General features: G+C 49.0%; 2 protein-coding genes across 4 annotated transcripts in view; one reads left to right on the top strand and one right to left on the bottom strand.

The window, feature by feature from the left end:
- Positions 1–3844, top strand: part of MGAT4B (alpha-1,3-mannosyl-glycoprotein 4-beta-N-acetylglucosaminyltransferase B) — a 44336-nt gene extending 40492 nt beyond the window's left edge. Inside the window, exons 10-15 of the mRNA XM_083798821.1 lie at positions 325–432; positions 1015–1208; positions 1564–1642; positions 2117–2204; positions 2476–2588; positions 2747–3844. Coding sequence (XP_083654947.1) covers positions 325–432; positions 1015–1208; positions 1564–1642; positions 2117–2204; positions 2476–2588; positions 2747–2770 — 606 coding nt within the window. The 3' untranslated portion in view covers positions 2771–3844. The remainder of the gene's footprint in view (positions 1–324; positions 433–1014; positions 1209–1563; positions 1643–2116; positions 2205–2475; positions 2589–2746) is intronic.
- On the bottom strand, positions 2745–14065 carry LOC310881456 (leukotriene C4 synthase-like). 3 transcript variants are annotated; one of them, XM_083798827.1, is made up of 5 exons: positions 11002–14065; positions 6812–6933; positions 5299–5369; positions 4592–4673; positions 2745–4435 (listed from the first exon to the last, which is right to left on the bottom strand). In XM_083798827.1, exons 2-5 carry the CDS (start codon positions 6907–6909, stop codon positions 4294–4296), a joined length of 393 nt encoding a protein of 130 aa, XP_083654953.1. In that variant the 5' UTR covers positions 6910–6933; positions 11002–14065; the 3' UTR covers positions 2745–4293. The 3 variants fall into 3 exon arrangements, with proteins under 3 accessions (XP_083654953.1, XP_083654952.1, XP_083654954.1); XM_083798826.1 differs by having other exon boundaries at positions 6834–6933; XM_083798828.1 differs by lacking the exon at positions 11002–14065 and adding an exon at positions 7046–10986.
- Positions 14066–14117: the final 52 nt, after the last annotated feature.

Raw genomic sequence — 14117 nt, 5'->3', positions numbered from 1 at the left:
ATTCTCTGGCTGTCCCTACCTCGCAGCGCCCAGAGATTTGCTCGTTGCTTGCCAAGATGTGCTTGGCGAGGAGATATTTGGCACTTGGACCTGTGAACCCCAGTGATGACCAGCTGAGAGCCAAGGACAGGCTCTTCCAGAGAGCAATTAAAAACCCTGGGGCCAAATTAAAGCCAAAACACAGGGAGATATGCAGAGGGAGGGTGGGGTCGGTCATCACGCCTCTTTTCCCTGGGGTTTGGTCGTGCGCCCGTCCCTTCCTCTGGCGGTGCTGGAGCATGGGGAGGTTGACACGAGGCCACTGGGGGATTTTTCCCGTTTCAGAAACACTGCGACAGGCAGAAGGCAAACCTGAGGATCCGCTTCAAGCCCTCACTCTTCCAGCACGTGGGAACCCACTCCTCCCTGGCTGGGAAGATCCAGAAGCTGAAGGTGGGTACCAGATGCGGCGGCGGCGCCTTTCCAACCCGCCTGCGGCCTTTCTGCTGGGCCTGGCCTGCAGGCACCGGGGCTGCCTGAGGACATCAGGGACAGCACCGTGGTGTCTGGCTTTCTGTGCAGTATTTGTGTTTTATTCTGAATCACAGGGAGCTCATCTAGCTCCTACTTCTCAGGCACAGTGAGCTTTTAAGCCTTGGTGTGCTCCTGCCCTTCGCGGTGAGGAGGCACCAGCTCCTCTGCTCCTGCTCCCCGCCTGCTTCTCTGATACCATCAATAGAGACATCACCTCAGCTGCTGCAAACAAATAATGTTTTAAGGCCCTTAATAAGCTGCCCTCTCTTTTCCTGTCCCTCACTTGGCAGAGAGCTGTTGGGATGTAGGCTTCTGTGAAGTTTTAGAGTTGTGTGTGAGCTCCCGGCCAAGAAGCAGGGACTGCACTGGGGGACAGGCAGCACTGGGCCGAGGATCGTGCTGCAGGCAGAGCATGAGCATGTGTGAGTGCTTACATGTAGTTCCTCGTGGCTGAGAGCAGCGTATGACCCATTTCTGCCCTTTTGCTTTGTGTCCATCAAGGACAAAGACTTTGGCAAGCAAGCCCTGCGGAAAGAGCACGTCAACCCTCCTGCAGAGGTGAGCACCAGCCTGAAAACCTACCAGCACTTCACCTTGGAGAAGGCTTACCTGCAGGAGGACTTCTTCTGGGCCTTCACGCCCACCGCCGGAGACTTCATCCGATTCAGATTCTTCAAACCACTCCGCATCGAAAGGCCAGTGTCTGGGGGGGCACGGAGCATGGAGATACTTCCCTTGTGTTCTTCCAAATTTCTCGTCCATCCCTGGTATGGGTCGGCTCCCTGGGAGGAGGGCACGGTGCTCTGCCAGGGGGAGGCAACTCCACCCTTCCTGGTGGGTCCACGGCTGCCAGACCTCTTTGCTTTCGTGCGCTTCGGAGCAATCCACAATTTGCTAGTCTGGCACAGAAGCTCTCCGTCCCAAGCAGGTGCCCACGGGCTTTTTGGGAAGGTGCCTGTTCGGTTGGGATGTTTGATGGCTCGCCCAGGGTGAAAGATGTCATGTCCCCATGCTCAGTGTGGTCTTCCATTACTTTTGTTTCTGTCACAGGTTCTTCTTCCGCAGTGGGAACATCGAGCACCCAGAAGACAAACTCTTCAATACGACTGTGGAGGTTTTGCCGTTTGATGTAAGTGTTTTATTGAGAACTGAGGCAGGGGTGGAGTGGGAAGGAAAAGAGGTTTGAGAGAAGGAAACTGCCGGAAGCTGTCAGGAAAACCTTCCCAAGACTTGAGTGCCTTTGGAAGGTGCTGGTGTCCTGATGGGGGTCACCCCTTGTGCGATGCCACCTCGGGAGCTGGGATTGGGTTGCCTCCAGAGGAGCTGTCCATGCCTGCAGGGGGGTGCCCACATGGATGGGATGGCTGCAGAAGAAAGAACAGGGGTCAGGATGGTGAAGCTGAAGCAGCAGCAAACATCATCTTGCTTTGGGGAGTGGGTTGCATGGTGCCGGGTGAGGGGCTGAGGTGCCACAGGATGCTGTGGCCTCCTCAAAATGTCTGAGGTTGCTGCAGGGACAGTCCCAGGGTTGCTGCTGTTGCTTGGGGCTTTGGGGTGTCTCTTCCCTCCAGCCCTGAGCAGAGCGCTCCTCTCCATCCCGCAGAGCCTGCAGTCGGACAAGGAAACCTTGCAGGAGGGAAGAGGTGCAGCCGTCAAATACCGCAGGACGTCAGATGGCTACATCCAGATAGGTACAGCAGGTGGTGGGGTGGAGAACGTGCATCCCCTGTGCTCATCTTCAAATGATTTAAGGCCATTATTTGTTTAGAAAACAGATAACAGCATTGAGCATAATTTCTGTGAAATTATCTCAACTGCACTTTATTGACAGCCACACTTGGTTTCAGCCTCTCCCTCACATCTGGGCCCTGTGCTGGGCACAGAGGGGCCATAGTGTCCATCTGTGGTCCCCTTGGCATTCGGGTCCACCAGCCTCGCCTCACCCCTGTGCTCTTCCACCAGGCTCCTTCTCCAAGGGCGTTGCGGAAGGTGAAGTGGACCCGTCCTTCGGGCCACTGGAAGCGATCCGGCTGTCCATCCAGACTGACTCCCCGGTGTGGATCATCTTGAGCGAGGTACGGGGCTGCTCCTGCCTGAGCGTTCAGTCTGGGGAGCCCTCAGTGCATCCACCCCCACCCCCCACGTTCTCCAGCATCTGATGTGCACTACCTCATGTGGGTACTGTACTGCAGTTGCACAAGCATGATTAAGTCCTTCCCTCCTCTCCTTGCAGATTTTTATCAAAAAAGCAGAGTGAAGTGGGCATGACGAAGGATGGACATGTGTAGAGCCTGGGTCCTTCTCCCTCCCTTCCCTCTCCCTCCTCCCCGAGTCGGCCGTGGGTGTGCAGCGCCTCGCCGCCTGCTCCTGCCGAGACGTGGGGACCGCGATGCCAGCGAGACGCGCGCCTGGCTGCCGGGAGGAGCCGCACTCTGACATGTGGGTGCTGGATGGCCCTCGACACCCCGGCTTCGAAGCCAGCACCAGTGCATGGTGCTGCAGGGCCAGGACAGACCTTCCTCTGGAAGAAGAGCAAAAGCAAAAACCAAGCTCTGCTGCGAAGGGTTGGCTTTGCTCTCCTGGGCAAGCCCCAGGTGCTCACCGCTCCTCCTGTGGGTGCATCACCGATGTGTGCGGTGCTGCAGTCCCACCAACACGCGGGGCCGTTTGGTGTCAGGATGAGCTTTAGCAGGCACGGAGACTAAACACACCTTCAGCCCAGGAAGGGGGCTGCTGGTGGCTGTATCTGGGGAGTAAGGGAGCCTGGAACAGTTTAGTCCTGCCCCTGCTTTGCAGGCTGATGCACAGGGTGCAGGATCACCAGGATAGAAACAGCCAGGGACTGACGTCTGCATCGCCTTGGCACAGGCACTGGTCCTGGCCACAGCTGAGGATTACATGAGGGTGAGGGCTGACCCTCCTGTGGTGGAGGAACGAATCTGAAAGGGGGTTGGAACTATGAGTATGGCAGGGAAAAAAAATATATACGCCACACTGTGCCTGCCAGCATTGAACACAGCCCCTTAACTCATGGTGAAGTCTCCAGTGTCTTCATGCCTTGAGAGTGAGTGCAGAAAACAGATTTTTAAATAACTATTTCAGTTATTGATTGGTGTGAATTTTTGAGAAAAAAAAGCAGAAGTAGCCCAGTTCAAAAATAGTAGGGATTAGTGTAAATCCCAATGTCTCTTCAGCTATACACTGGAATGCATTATACTACTTTAATGTGCTGTATTTTTTATTATTGGATACATTTGATTTTTCAAGTACATCTCTCTATATAAATATATAAAATAATGTGCACTGTAATAAAAGCAAAATTTAAACCTTTGGTGCAGTGGTGAGAGTGACTTGCAGGGGGAGGCGCTGGGCCCGTGTCCTGTCCAGGACCAGTGCCTGGCAAGGCAAGATCATTCAAGTCAGGGGCAAGCCCTTTAGATTAAAGTAAGGCTTTTTTCCCCTCACTTGTGGTGAGGTTTTAGACAAGTTTACACACACTTTCAAATTAGTTTTATTCACAGTAGCTTTTCCCATGCAACCCCATGCCCATAAGCCTCTGATGTTCTCACACCCAGTCCCCCCTCAAGCAAGTTTGACAATCACGAATGATTTCTGTAGAGAAAAGGCATTTATTCTTTGTATCTCTGTGGCGTGACACACTCCGACAGGGATGATCGCAGCAGTGGTGAGGAACGATGACAGTGTGCAGGCCGGTTCACGAATCGAAGACGTTTCAAGGTGCAGAGCAGGTTGAGGGGCCTGGGGGAGCTGAGGCCTCGCTCACCAGGCGTTGAGCAGCCGGAGAGGCCATGCCAGCGCCCACGGGGAGGACGGGAGCAGCAGGAAGTGTGCCAGGAGCCCAGCCACCGCCAGGCCCACCAGCAGCCACAGCAGCCAGGCACTGGCATACAGTGGCCCCAACCTGTGTGAGGAAATGTCCCCGTTAGGCCCAGCAGGATGGGTTTGGGCACCACAGGGCAGCACCTGAGGGGCTGAGCAGCCCACACAGGGGGTGGTGGTGGTATGGGGAATGCACGGGGTTGGGTTTGGGTGCTTGCAGCCCCGGCTGGGTACTCACCGTCCCTGCGCGGCCAGCGCGTAGCCTTGGAAGTAGCGGAAGCGTGTGTAGAGGTACAGCATCCCACAGGCCGCCGCCACCCCTGCAGGGACACCAGGGATGGAGCTGCCCCAAAATGTTCGTGGAGCACAGTGGGATGGGACTCAGGCACCAGGAGTTCAAATGGGCTTTCTTCCTTCCCTTTCTGTGAGGGGTGAGCTCCTCCATCCCCACAACAGCCCAAGTGCTTTCTCCTGGAACTTGCCTCTGGACTTGGGTTTCCAGCACTCACCTCAATCCGTCCACGTACTTTTGCTGCAGCTGAATCCCCTGCACCCACCCCACGTCAGTGGGAGGCTGGGTTTTGGTTCCTTACTGACAGGGCAACTCAGCGGGAAGCTGCAGCCGCTGAAGCCGAGCAGCGCGCTGCTCCCGGCCCTGGCCTGACTTTTCCAAGGAGAACACCACAGGGCTTGGCTGGGCCCTAGCAGAGGAGCAGGGGCTGCTGCCGCCACCACAGGAACATCTCCACCAAATAGCGCGCTGGAGTCAGAGCACTCCTCAGTCCACCCCATTGAATCCCTTCGGGGCAAGGGGGAGCTTTGCTGTCCCTGAGCAACAGCCTCTCGGTACAGAGAGGACACCTCTGAGTCACCATGCGCTTTATAGTGGGATTTGTCCATCTGCACATTCTTTTTTGTTTGGTTGGTTGTTTTATTTCCCCTTACCTTGATGGAAGAAGATCCCAGCAACCCAGAGGAGTGAGATGAAGATCGGGAAGTACTCGGAGCAATTCACCCTGTGAGAAGTGGAGGAGAGTTAACCCTGCACATATCAGAGACAGAGGCGAGCTTCACGTACACACCAGAGGAGGCTGAGGGAGAGGCCCCTGGCACCATGGCGCTGTTCCAGGAGAAGGGCAGCAGCTGGGGCCACGCAGGCACTCGCTGCCTCTCCTGGAGGAGGATTGTAGGTGCTGGGAGCTGCACTGTGAGAGACGATGCCTTTTTGCTTCTTGATTTTTTTTCTACATTTTACAATGCCCTAAGCAATCTAGTCTCAAATTTGGCCAAGAAGTCACTGAATCTCAGGGAATGGCGCCAGATTGGGAGCTGGAAAGTCTGAAGAAACCTACACTGCAAATGCAGTTAGAGCCTGAGCGAGAGGAGGCTGCCAGGTTTCCATACGTAATAAATCAATACCTCCCACACACACACTTTTTTTTTTTTTTTGGAAGATATAAAAACAAATTACCCATTTGCATCCTTTTCCACAGGGAAAAGAATGGAGGGGAAAAAAAAAAAAATCACTAGGAAGAGCTACCTTCTCCAGCCCCAGTTCTGAGGTCGCCTCCACCACAGGCCGTAACGGAGCTCCTCAGCGTTCCTTTAAAAGCCGCACCAGCGGCTACCCAGCTAGAAGAGGCTGATGCCTCCGCACAGGTTGGCCTTTCAGTGCATCACAAAAGGCCCAAGCGAGTGTTTTTGCCACTCCACAAATGTTTCCTGCCTGCTGGCAGGGAAATGCATCAGCTTTGTTCAGAGTTTACCGCCGTGCTCAAACTACCGTTGAAAGCCACTCCAGCCAATTCCTTTCAGCTGCTTACGAAACAGCACGACTGAGATGAAAGATGGAAGCTGGTGCTTGCTGGAAGCCGAAGGGATCTGTAAACGTTTCCAGTTTAGCCCCAGCATTTCTCACTCCATAGAAACAGAGGAAAAAGAAACAGCCCTCAGCATGGGCCCACAAGTGCTGACTTTCACAGCACAAGGACTTTAAAAAAAAAAGAAAGGAAATAATAAAAAAAGAAAAAAAAAGTCCCCATAGCTGGTTCTGCCAGCAGGACCCTTTGCTTCAATTCAACAGCAAAAACATGCAAGCAAACATCAGGGTATTAATACAGCTTCAGCTATTCTCATTTTGGAGCCAACATTAATATTAAATTTAATGATTCTAACGCATTGATGCTCAACACCTCTTCCATACAGCCATTAATTTTTAATTTGACTGCCTCTCATGATAGCAGAATGAGGATTATCATGGACAGAAACACTCCAGCCAAAGTGCTGAAAACAAAACCCAGCCCAAGCAAGGCGCTTGCTCTCTGCTTTGGCTGTCATACTTCTACATCTGCATGCAAAGCATGAAAGAAAGTTTAGTATCAGCACAAATAAGTGAAAAAGTGACTTTGGTCTTTCCTGGTAGTCACATTTGACTCAAGTCATATCTAGATGCAGTCACCATGAACAAGTCGAAATCTTACTGAGCCCTGAAGATCCGCTCGAATTCAGGGTGACCTGTTGTCTCTGGAGGAGAGATCTTGTACTTCCGCCGAGCATAGATTACTTGCAGCGTAAAATAGGCTAAAAAAAAAAAAGAACAACACACAAAAGGTAACAGTTCGGCAGTGTTTTGTTTAGCCAAGCTTTATCTGGTTTGGAATCACGCAAGTGGTTAGAGGAAAATGGCCAGTACCACCAGGTTCACAGTCCGGGGCTGTCACACCTGACTGGAAATGAGAGTGCCATGTACTTCCTGCTTGAACTGGATGTAAATCCAGATTTGGTTAGCCACACAAAGCGCGTGCGGCACAGAGCTGACGCGCTGCCTGGCACTTTGCATAGCATCACACCCAGCCTGGCCCCACAGGAAGGCCGGCACATCAAAACCTCACAGAGCCCCAACCCCATCACAGAACTATTCTTATTATTCTTATGATTTAATCGCGCACTCTGTATTTAGGACATTAGCACACCCTCAGCCAGTCTGACGGGAACACTTCCCACCGTACCCAGGGAGCACAAAGCTTTTGTACAAGGATGGCGCCCCAGCACAGAGCAGCACCCACGCCAGGAAGCACTGGGATATCATTAGGTCAACTAGAGATGCTCGTAATCATGGCATTATAAGGCAATGGGCAAGGGAGCAATTATTTCTTCCACTTCATTCCTGCAGGGTAGCCCCAAGACAGGAGGCAGTTTAAGGAGTTTAAGCGCTGCCAGCTACCACCATGAGCCTGCACCAAACGTGGGCTGAGGTACCACCGTGGTGTCTGCTACATAGCTCCTTTGTGCATTTGTCGGCGATGTCAAAAGTCACTTCACAATGATGAAAAGTTGTGAATATGAAGATTTGGACCGTTACACTATTTGATGGATGTTATTCTCACAGGGGCTTGTAAAGTTTCAAGGTGTTTTTTTTTGTTTTTTTGTTTTTTTTTAGGTGCACTACTACATTTTGCTTTTATGGAAATTGAAGATTTTCATATAGGAGAAAATTAAATTATAAAAACAATTACTTTGGTGGCTGCGGCAGCATGCTGCTAAGCAAGTCACTTGGATTAGCAAGGTCCTGATGTAGCATACGCTTACAGGGCACTGCAAAGACAAGGAGTCTGCAAGGACTGTGCTGTAGACTGTCTTATTCTAAGAAAGAGGATAAAAGCAGAGCAGCAGGATAGCGAGAGGAAAGTAGAGACAGATGTTGCAAGATTAAGGATGAGAGATCCATGCACGCCCGCAGAAAAGCATTGGAACATATGTAGAGGAAAAGGGAATGAGAAATGTAAATAACCTGATGCTATGAGGCCTGAGTATTAAACAACATATTATCCATTTCAGTATATGCACGTTCTAGTGTCTTCTGCGCAGTATGCGATGGCACAGCCCTAAACACGAGGTGCTGGAGAGAAAGGCAGAAGAAACAAAGACACTTCCCCACTCCCCGATTTGTCTGCAGCATCTTGATAGAGGCTGTGGGTGAGGATATTGTCCCGCCTCTGAGATACGGGACCTGCAACACCATATCTGCCCTGCGGACCAGACAGATAGGGCTGCAGCAGCCTGCAAGTCAGCGGTGGCTGGCAGAGCGCTGATAAACGATTATGGAAGCGTGATCCGTCTCGTTACCTCTTCTCCTCAGACAAGCGCACCTCTCCCACACGGCTATTTCATGCTTTCAGGTCTGATCCCAGACACCTCCCAGGAAATGCGGCAAGGTAAAGGTACTGCACCGCGTGCAGCTCTGCCGCGGGGCGTAAGCCTGGCTGTGCTGGGCAATGATCTTCATCCTGCTTTGTGTCACCTGTGCTCTTGTTTACAGAGCATTCTTCAGACCCTTGAGCATTTTAGGAGCTATTTCAAGCCCAAACTCTCCATCAATTCTATGCTTAACGTCTTGTTTGAATATTTGCCCCTGCAGACAAGCAATTCCTGCAAGATCCCTTATGCCTAGAGATGGATAACACATAGAACACCCAAGAGGAGTGAGAGTTTTACTGGAGCATGGCTGGCTGCCTTCCAAACCTGGTGTATGGTGGAGTGCCAGGATGAAGATTCACCCTCCAAAAGTAGCAATTCTCAGAATGAGGTGCTGAAAAACCACATCGCACAAAACCTCTCAGAAGGGACTAATAGGGAAGGGTGATCAATCTGCTCCGCAGAACCCTTCAGACAGGCTTTCCATGGCTCACGTCTTCAAATTAAACTCCTGTGTGGATTCCCAAGTGGCTCACAGGGGCTTGAGCTCTCCCTTCACGTTATTCGCACTGAGGAACATCAACAGGAGCTCTATTCTCTATTTGATTATGTCCACAAACTTGTCTAACCTTATTATGGCTGATATCTCTATCACATTTGAATGATCCTGGCAAACAAGCTCTACGGGGACTGACAGACGGTGACATTGCATAAGCTTTATTTCCTTTGAAGCCATACTAAAAAGGGAAAAAAAGAACCAAGTCTGGCAGCTGTGTTTTGATCCCAGGCACAGCGCTCAGCCCAGGGCCGGAGCACACACTGATGGAGCGCTGTGCTCAGAGCTTTGCTAAATTGATCCTAACTAAATTAAAAAGGGGAAAATTAATTAAAAGAATGTGGAAACAGTGTGCTCTCAGAAAAAAAAATGAGGGAGGAAAAACAACAGATCGACCAGTCCTTTACTAAGCTCGGCTATTAAATTTAGTCTCCTACGTAACCTGTGACAGAAGAACATTTGTATGTAACGTGCGTGTCACTGTTCCACTTCCCTGCCTTCTCAAAATCGATCTCAGATCTGTAATTCACATACAGAATACCCCTGCAGAAGAAGCAGGGGAAGCTACCACACAGCTCTGCATCGAGGTGATGTTAGCACTCACATTTCTTACCGTGGAGAGGAAGGAAAGAAACCCTCTAAGTAGTTTGTGATTGCTCCCTGGCTTCCCAAGCAGAGACCATAAGTCAGGCTACTTTGTCCGGCCTAATGGAGGTGGAAGGTGCCCTGCTTGCTCTTTGTCTGCTGACTTTACACCAATCTGTGGTTTGCATGGTGTGGAAGTGTGAAATGCCGAGGGCTGCAACCTTTTTTAAAGTTCTCGTAAAACAAATGTATTTGAGAGGAAGCTGCTATTTAGGGGTCAGCTACCGAGTTTTGTTTTGTTTTTGATGAAAATTACTGATAATTCAGAAATCACGAACTCCTTTCTTCAAGCAGCATATTCATGTTTCAGATAGTGCTTATCCTAAGAGATGTATCGCCCGACAGCTAGATCAGGCTGCTCGGAGAATCACATCCAACCCTCTGTGAGCAAAGAGGTGCAACAGCTCTAAGGTGAATGAAATCAGTACCAAAAGCAACAGCAGAAAAACAACCACCTCTACACGTAGAAAGGAACAGAAGGGGGGCACCGTCCCCAGGGCAGGGTGGGCATCCCTCTGCAGCGCTCTCCTGCAGCCCTAGGGCTGCCTTTGCCCCCAGCTAAAGGCACGGCACGGACAGAGCCCAGCGGCGCCGCTGAGACAGGAGCAGCCCCGGCTGCTTCTTTCTGAGCGGGCTGAAACGGACGCGTCCACTTCAACTAAGAAAATACACTCTGAGTTTCTTTGAGGATGTTTGCAGCTATTTCTAACTGAAAGGGCTCGCATTAGTTTCCGAATTACTGTGTGGCATCAGCTCATCTTGTCATCTGCTCAGGGTATGACTGGACGCCTAACAGTATTGCTCAGAGGGAAGGAGCCCGCGTGCACAGGATGCTCTTTCCGCACACATCTGATACAGGCTCGTACGCTGACCTCTTCAACAGTGAGCCAGCCCACCTTTAGTTTGGGCTCCTACCTCCAACCAATCCAAACAGCAAGTTACCTGCTAAAATTCCACCACAAAATAGTTCAAACATTCAATAGTTCCAATTGTTCCACGTTTAAAAGCAAAACTTAAGTTTCGTTTCCTTCCAGAATGCCGGCTGCGAGGTTCGCACATCATTTTGGTCCCTAATAAATAACGAACTTGCTCACGCGTAACGCTTCCACCTTGAACAGCCAAGCGATTCGCATCGTTTTCCCCTGCCGGACAGCAGCACCTTCCATCCCACACAGACTGCGAGCCAAATACAACCAAGTTCCACACGGTTTAGCACAACCAGCTGATACCGAACCGATCCAGAGGACATTTACCTTGCTCCAGGACTCCCAGCACCGTGACAGCAGCCAGCAGGTCTATCTCATTTCTCATGGTGCTCTCTGGAGCAGAGCAGGGATGGAGCACGAGGAGCACGGCTGCTTCCCTCTCCCACCCTCCCGCTAGTGCACGCTCTACAGCAGAGCCAGCTTCTTGCCCTGCAGCGACACGTTTCCTCCACAGCCCGTTAACTCTCCCCTGGCCACAAACCTTCCCAAAGCACCCGTCCGACACTTTCTGCGAGAGCCGAGCGCCTTTCGCTGAGCCATGGAGCAGCACAAGCTTTGTTGCGCTCAAACTGAAATTCTTGCAATTACCGGTTTCGTACCCGGGTTGCTTTATCTATTACCTGCAATTGAAAGGTTATGGGAAAATTGCCAGGCCTTTTATTGCTAGCTTTAATCAGTTCTAAAGCAGCTAAATTACGTGCAAGGGTGTAAGAATATTAACAAGGGTTTACAGATTAATGACTTGGCCTGCTGCTCCTATTCCAAGTACTAGAGTTGACCACATGAAAGATTTTCTAGACTTTAGCTGGAATAACTTCATTATTACTGGATTCTACATGCAGATGAGCATTCAGATGCTTAGCTTATTAAATATTAATGTAAGTTTACACAGTACAGTCCTTTTCTGTTACCTTTTTTTGTAATTTTCTGGTGTTTTTAAAATTCTGCAGTACTAATACTTTTCTGGCTAAAATACAAAATAGAAGTTCTGAGTTCAAAAAGGGTGGCTGCATAGGATATAGAAATGCATAGCTCAGAAATATTACAGTGACATCAGAATTATAAATGTGAAATGTGAAGTTTGAAGAACGGCGGTATTTTATAGCCTTAAATAATCTCTTCCTGGGTGACAATGGCAAAATACACATTGGCTCAAAAAGTTATAAATGTGCTCTAAAACACAGAATATAGATAAGAGGTTACTCTGATTTTAAATACCAGCTTTAAATTTTAAATACCACTTTAAATACAAAAAAGGAAAAAAAAAGGGGGGGGATTCATTCATTATCAGCTAAGGTTTTTCCTTAATTTTTAACTTCTTTTGAGAGAGAGGCTGCAGGAAAGGGCTGAGCTGTTCTCTCTGCACAGACACACGCTCACACACAGTTTCAGCACAGAATTCATGCACAGCACCAACAAGAAGTGATCAGACCTGCCGCTTCCCCCAAGCAGGATGCTGCAAGTTCTTACTTCTGCTTCGGATCTTCATCTCAAAACCCCACCGTGACAGCTTATCAAGTTGAAAACTTCCAAGTCAGCTTATTCGAATATACAGTTGGTACTCTTCTGGCAAAACACGTAAAATATAGCAAAACCACTATCTCCGCAAAACACAGTAAGACTTTTGACCCCGCAGGCTGCCAGCAGACCCAGACTGAAGGTTAATTTTCATATTTCTATTTAGCAGGATCTGTTGGTGATCCTTGATTTCATACAGGGTGTCTAATACAGAAGCCAGAGGGGAAATGTCAATAGAAGCCTACTTCCACTTACATCATTTCAACAAACAGTTCGGGTTTTAGAAAACACTTCCATTATGGATTGACGCTAGCCTTAAGAAAAACAAATCAATAATAAAAAAAGATTGGTTTCTGAGCAGAGGTTGATCCCAAGCTGCCGCTGACTCTGTAAAATCTTTGGAAAAACACATACCATGCGCTTCAACAGGATGACAGTTTGGGAAATTTGATTTCCTCAACATTAAATTCAGCAAAGTAATTTTAATGGGACAATGAATCAGAAGTTACTACAACTTAGCAGGTCCCCGCAGGCCAGGAGCAGCCCAGCTTGGTATTATTATTTACCTTCTTACTTTTGCTTCTTTATAAGCTTCTGAAGTTACACGTTTCCTCCTCCCCCAAACACAACCCAAAGGTGTAAAAGAATAGGAAATACACTCAAGCAATTCAGAAAGCACCTTGCGAAAATGTCTGATGGCTCTTGGCTGGAGCCTTACACACAACGGCCCTACCATGAGACGCCAAGTTCAATGCTTGGAGAATTGTCCTTCAACATTTAAAGCTGACTAAAATTTTTCCTACACAGGAGGATGCTTGAAATTACTGTAACCTGTAAGACGAACACAGCCTTAGCAAGAAGCTTGTCACGCTTTTCAAACTCTTCTTTATCACTACTGCTACATCTGTGGTTGTGGAGAGAGATCCGAGATGGTAGTTTAAAACTTAAGATGAGATATAATCAGTTAAAAAGTACACTTGACAAACAGGAAATACTACATAACTGAATTCGTATGTTTGCTGTGAGTGGCATGATTCACTTTTAAGAGAATTGCTTTGAAATGTTCAAGTAATTCGTCAAGCAATAGCTAACAGGAACACACCGATACCCTGACACGCTTCCACTTCCAAGACTCCTCCGGATGCTGACGGAGCCACAGATTTTTGCTTTGCTTCTAACCATCACATGTAAACGTCCAAGCTTAAGAGGCTCTGAAAAACCTATTTCAGACCTAGTTGGGTCTGAAAAACCTATTTCGCTGTTACTTCCCACAGCCTCTTCGCCTCACCAGCTCCACGTATTGGCTTCGTGACCTTGCCAACTTTAAGCCAAAATCTTCACATAACTCGCTGCCAGCATTTTGGTCCTTGTTCAGAAATATTAACTCATGCCTGCAGTTTGCGTCTCATTTCTCAGGGTGTTTTTTGTTGTTCTTTGTTTTGGTTTTGGTTTGCGTTGTGTGTGCATACGCACACCCTGCCTACTTCAAACAAACATCAACTTTTCACAAGTCTCAAGGAAACTAACTTCAAGGCCTGTTATTTTGAGGGAATCTGAGCACACTCTCAGAGCTTTGGGATTTTGCACATCTGAGTAGTTAACATCTCCACTTTCAAATTTAGAAACAAGAGTGAAGCAATGCTAATAACCACCACCTCCGCAGTCACATTCTCTAGCTTAAGGCCTAAAACAGCATTAAAAAAAAAAAAAAAGACAACAGGCCAGAAACAGTAGTTGTAGCTTAAAGCCTTATTTTCAGACTGGCTTCCTAAGGCCTCTATCCAGTACTGGCCAAAATGGACTTTCTAAAACCGTAAGAATTGGTAAGACAGTAGAAGAATCTGAGCCTTTGTAAGAGGCTGACC

The sequence above is a fragment of the Anser anser genome, assembly GCF_964211835.1.
Source record: "Anser anser genome assembly, chromosome: 14".
Classification (NCBI taxonomy): Eukaryota; Metazoa; Chordata; class Aves; order Anseriformes; family Anatidae; genus Anser; species Anser anser.
Note: the sequence above shows the minus strand (reverse complement) of the source record. Positions and strands in the feature narration are given on the sequence as shown.

Bases quoted from the DNA above. Each gene is read 5' to 3' on its own strand.
- LOC310881456 (XM_083798826.1), bottom strand. From the start codon at position 11,059: ATGAGAAATGAGATAGACCTGCTGGCTGCTGTCACGGTGCTGGGAGTC. The intron at 6,934-11,001 runs GTAAATGTCCTC...TTTTTTTTTTAG, and splicing joins GCTGGGAGTCCTGGAGCAAG to CCTATTTTACGCTGCAAGTA. The intron at 4,436-4,591 runs GTGAGTACCCAG...TTCCTCACACAG, and splicing joins GCGCTGGCCGCGCAGGGACG to GTTGGGGCCACTGTATGCCA.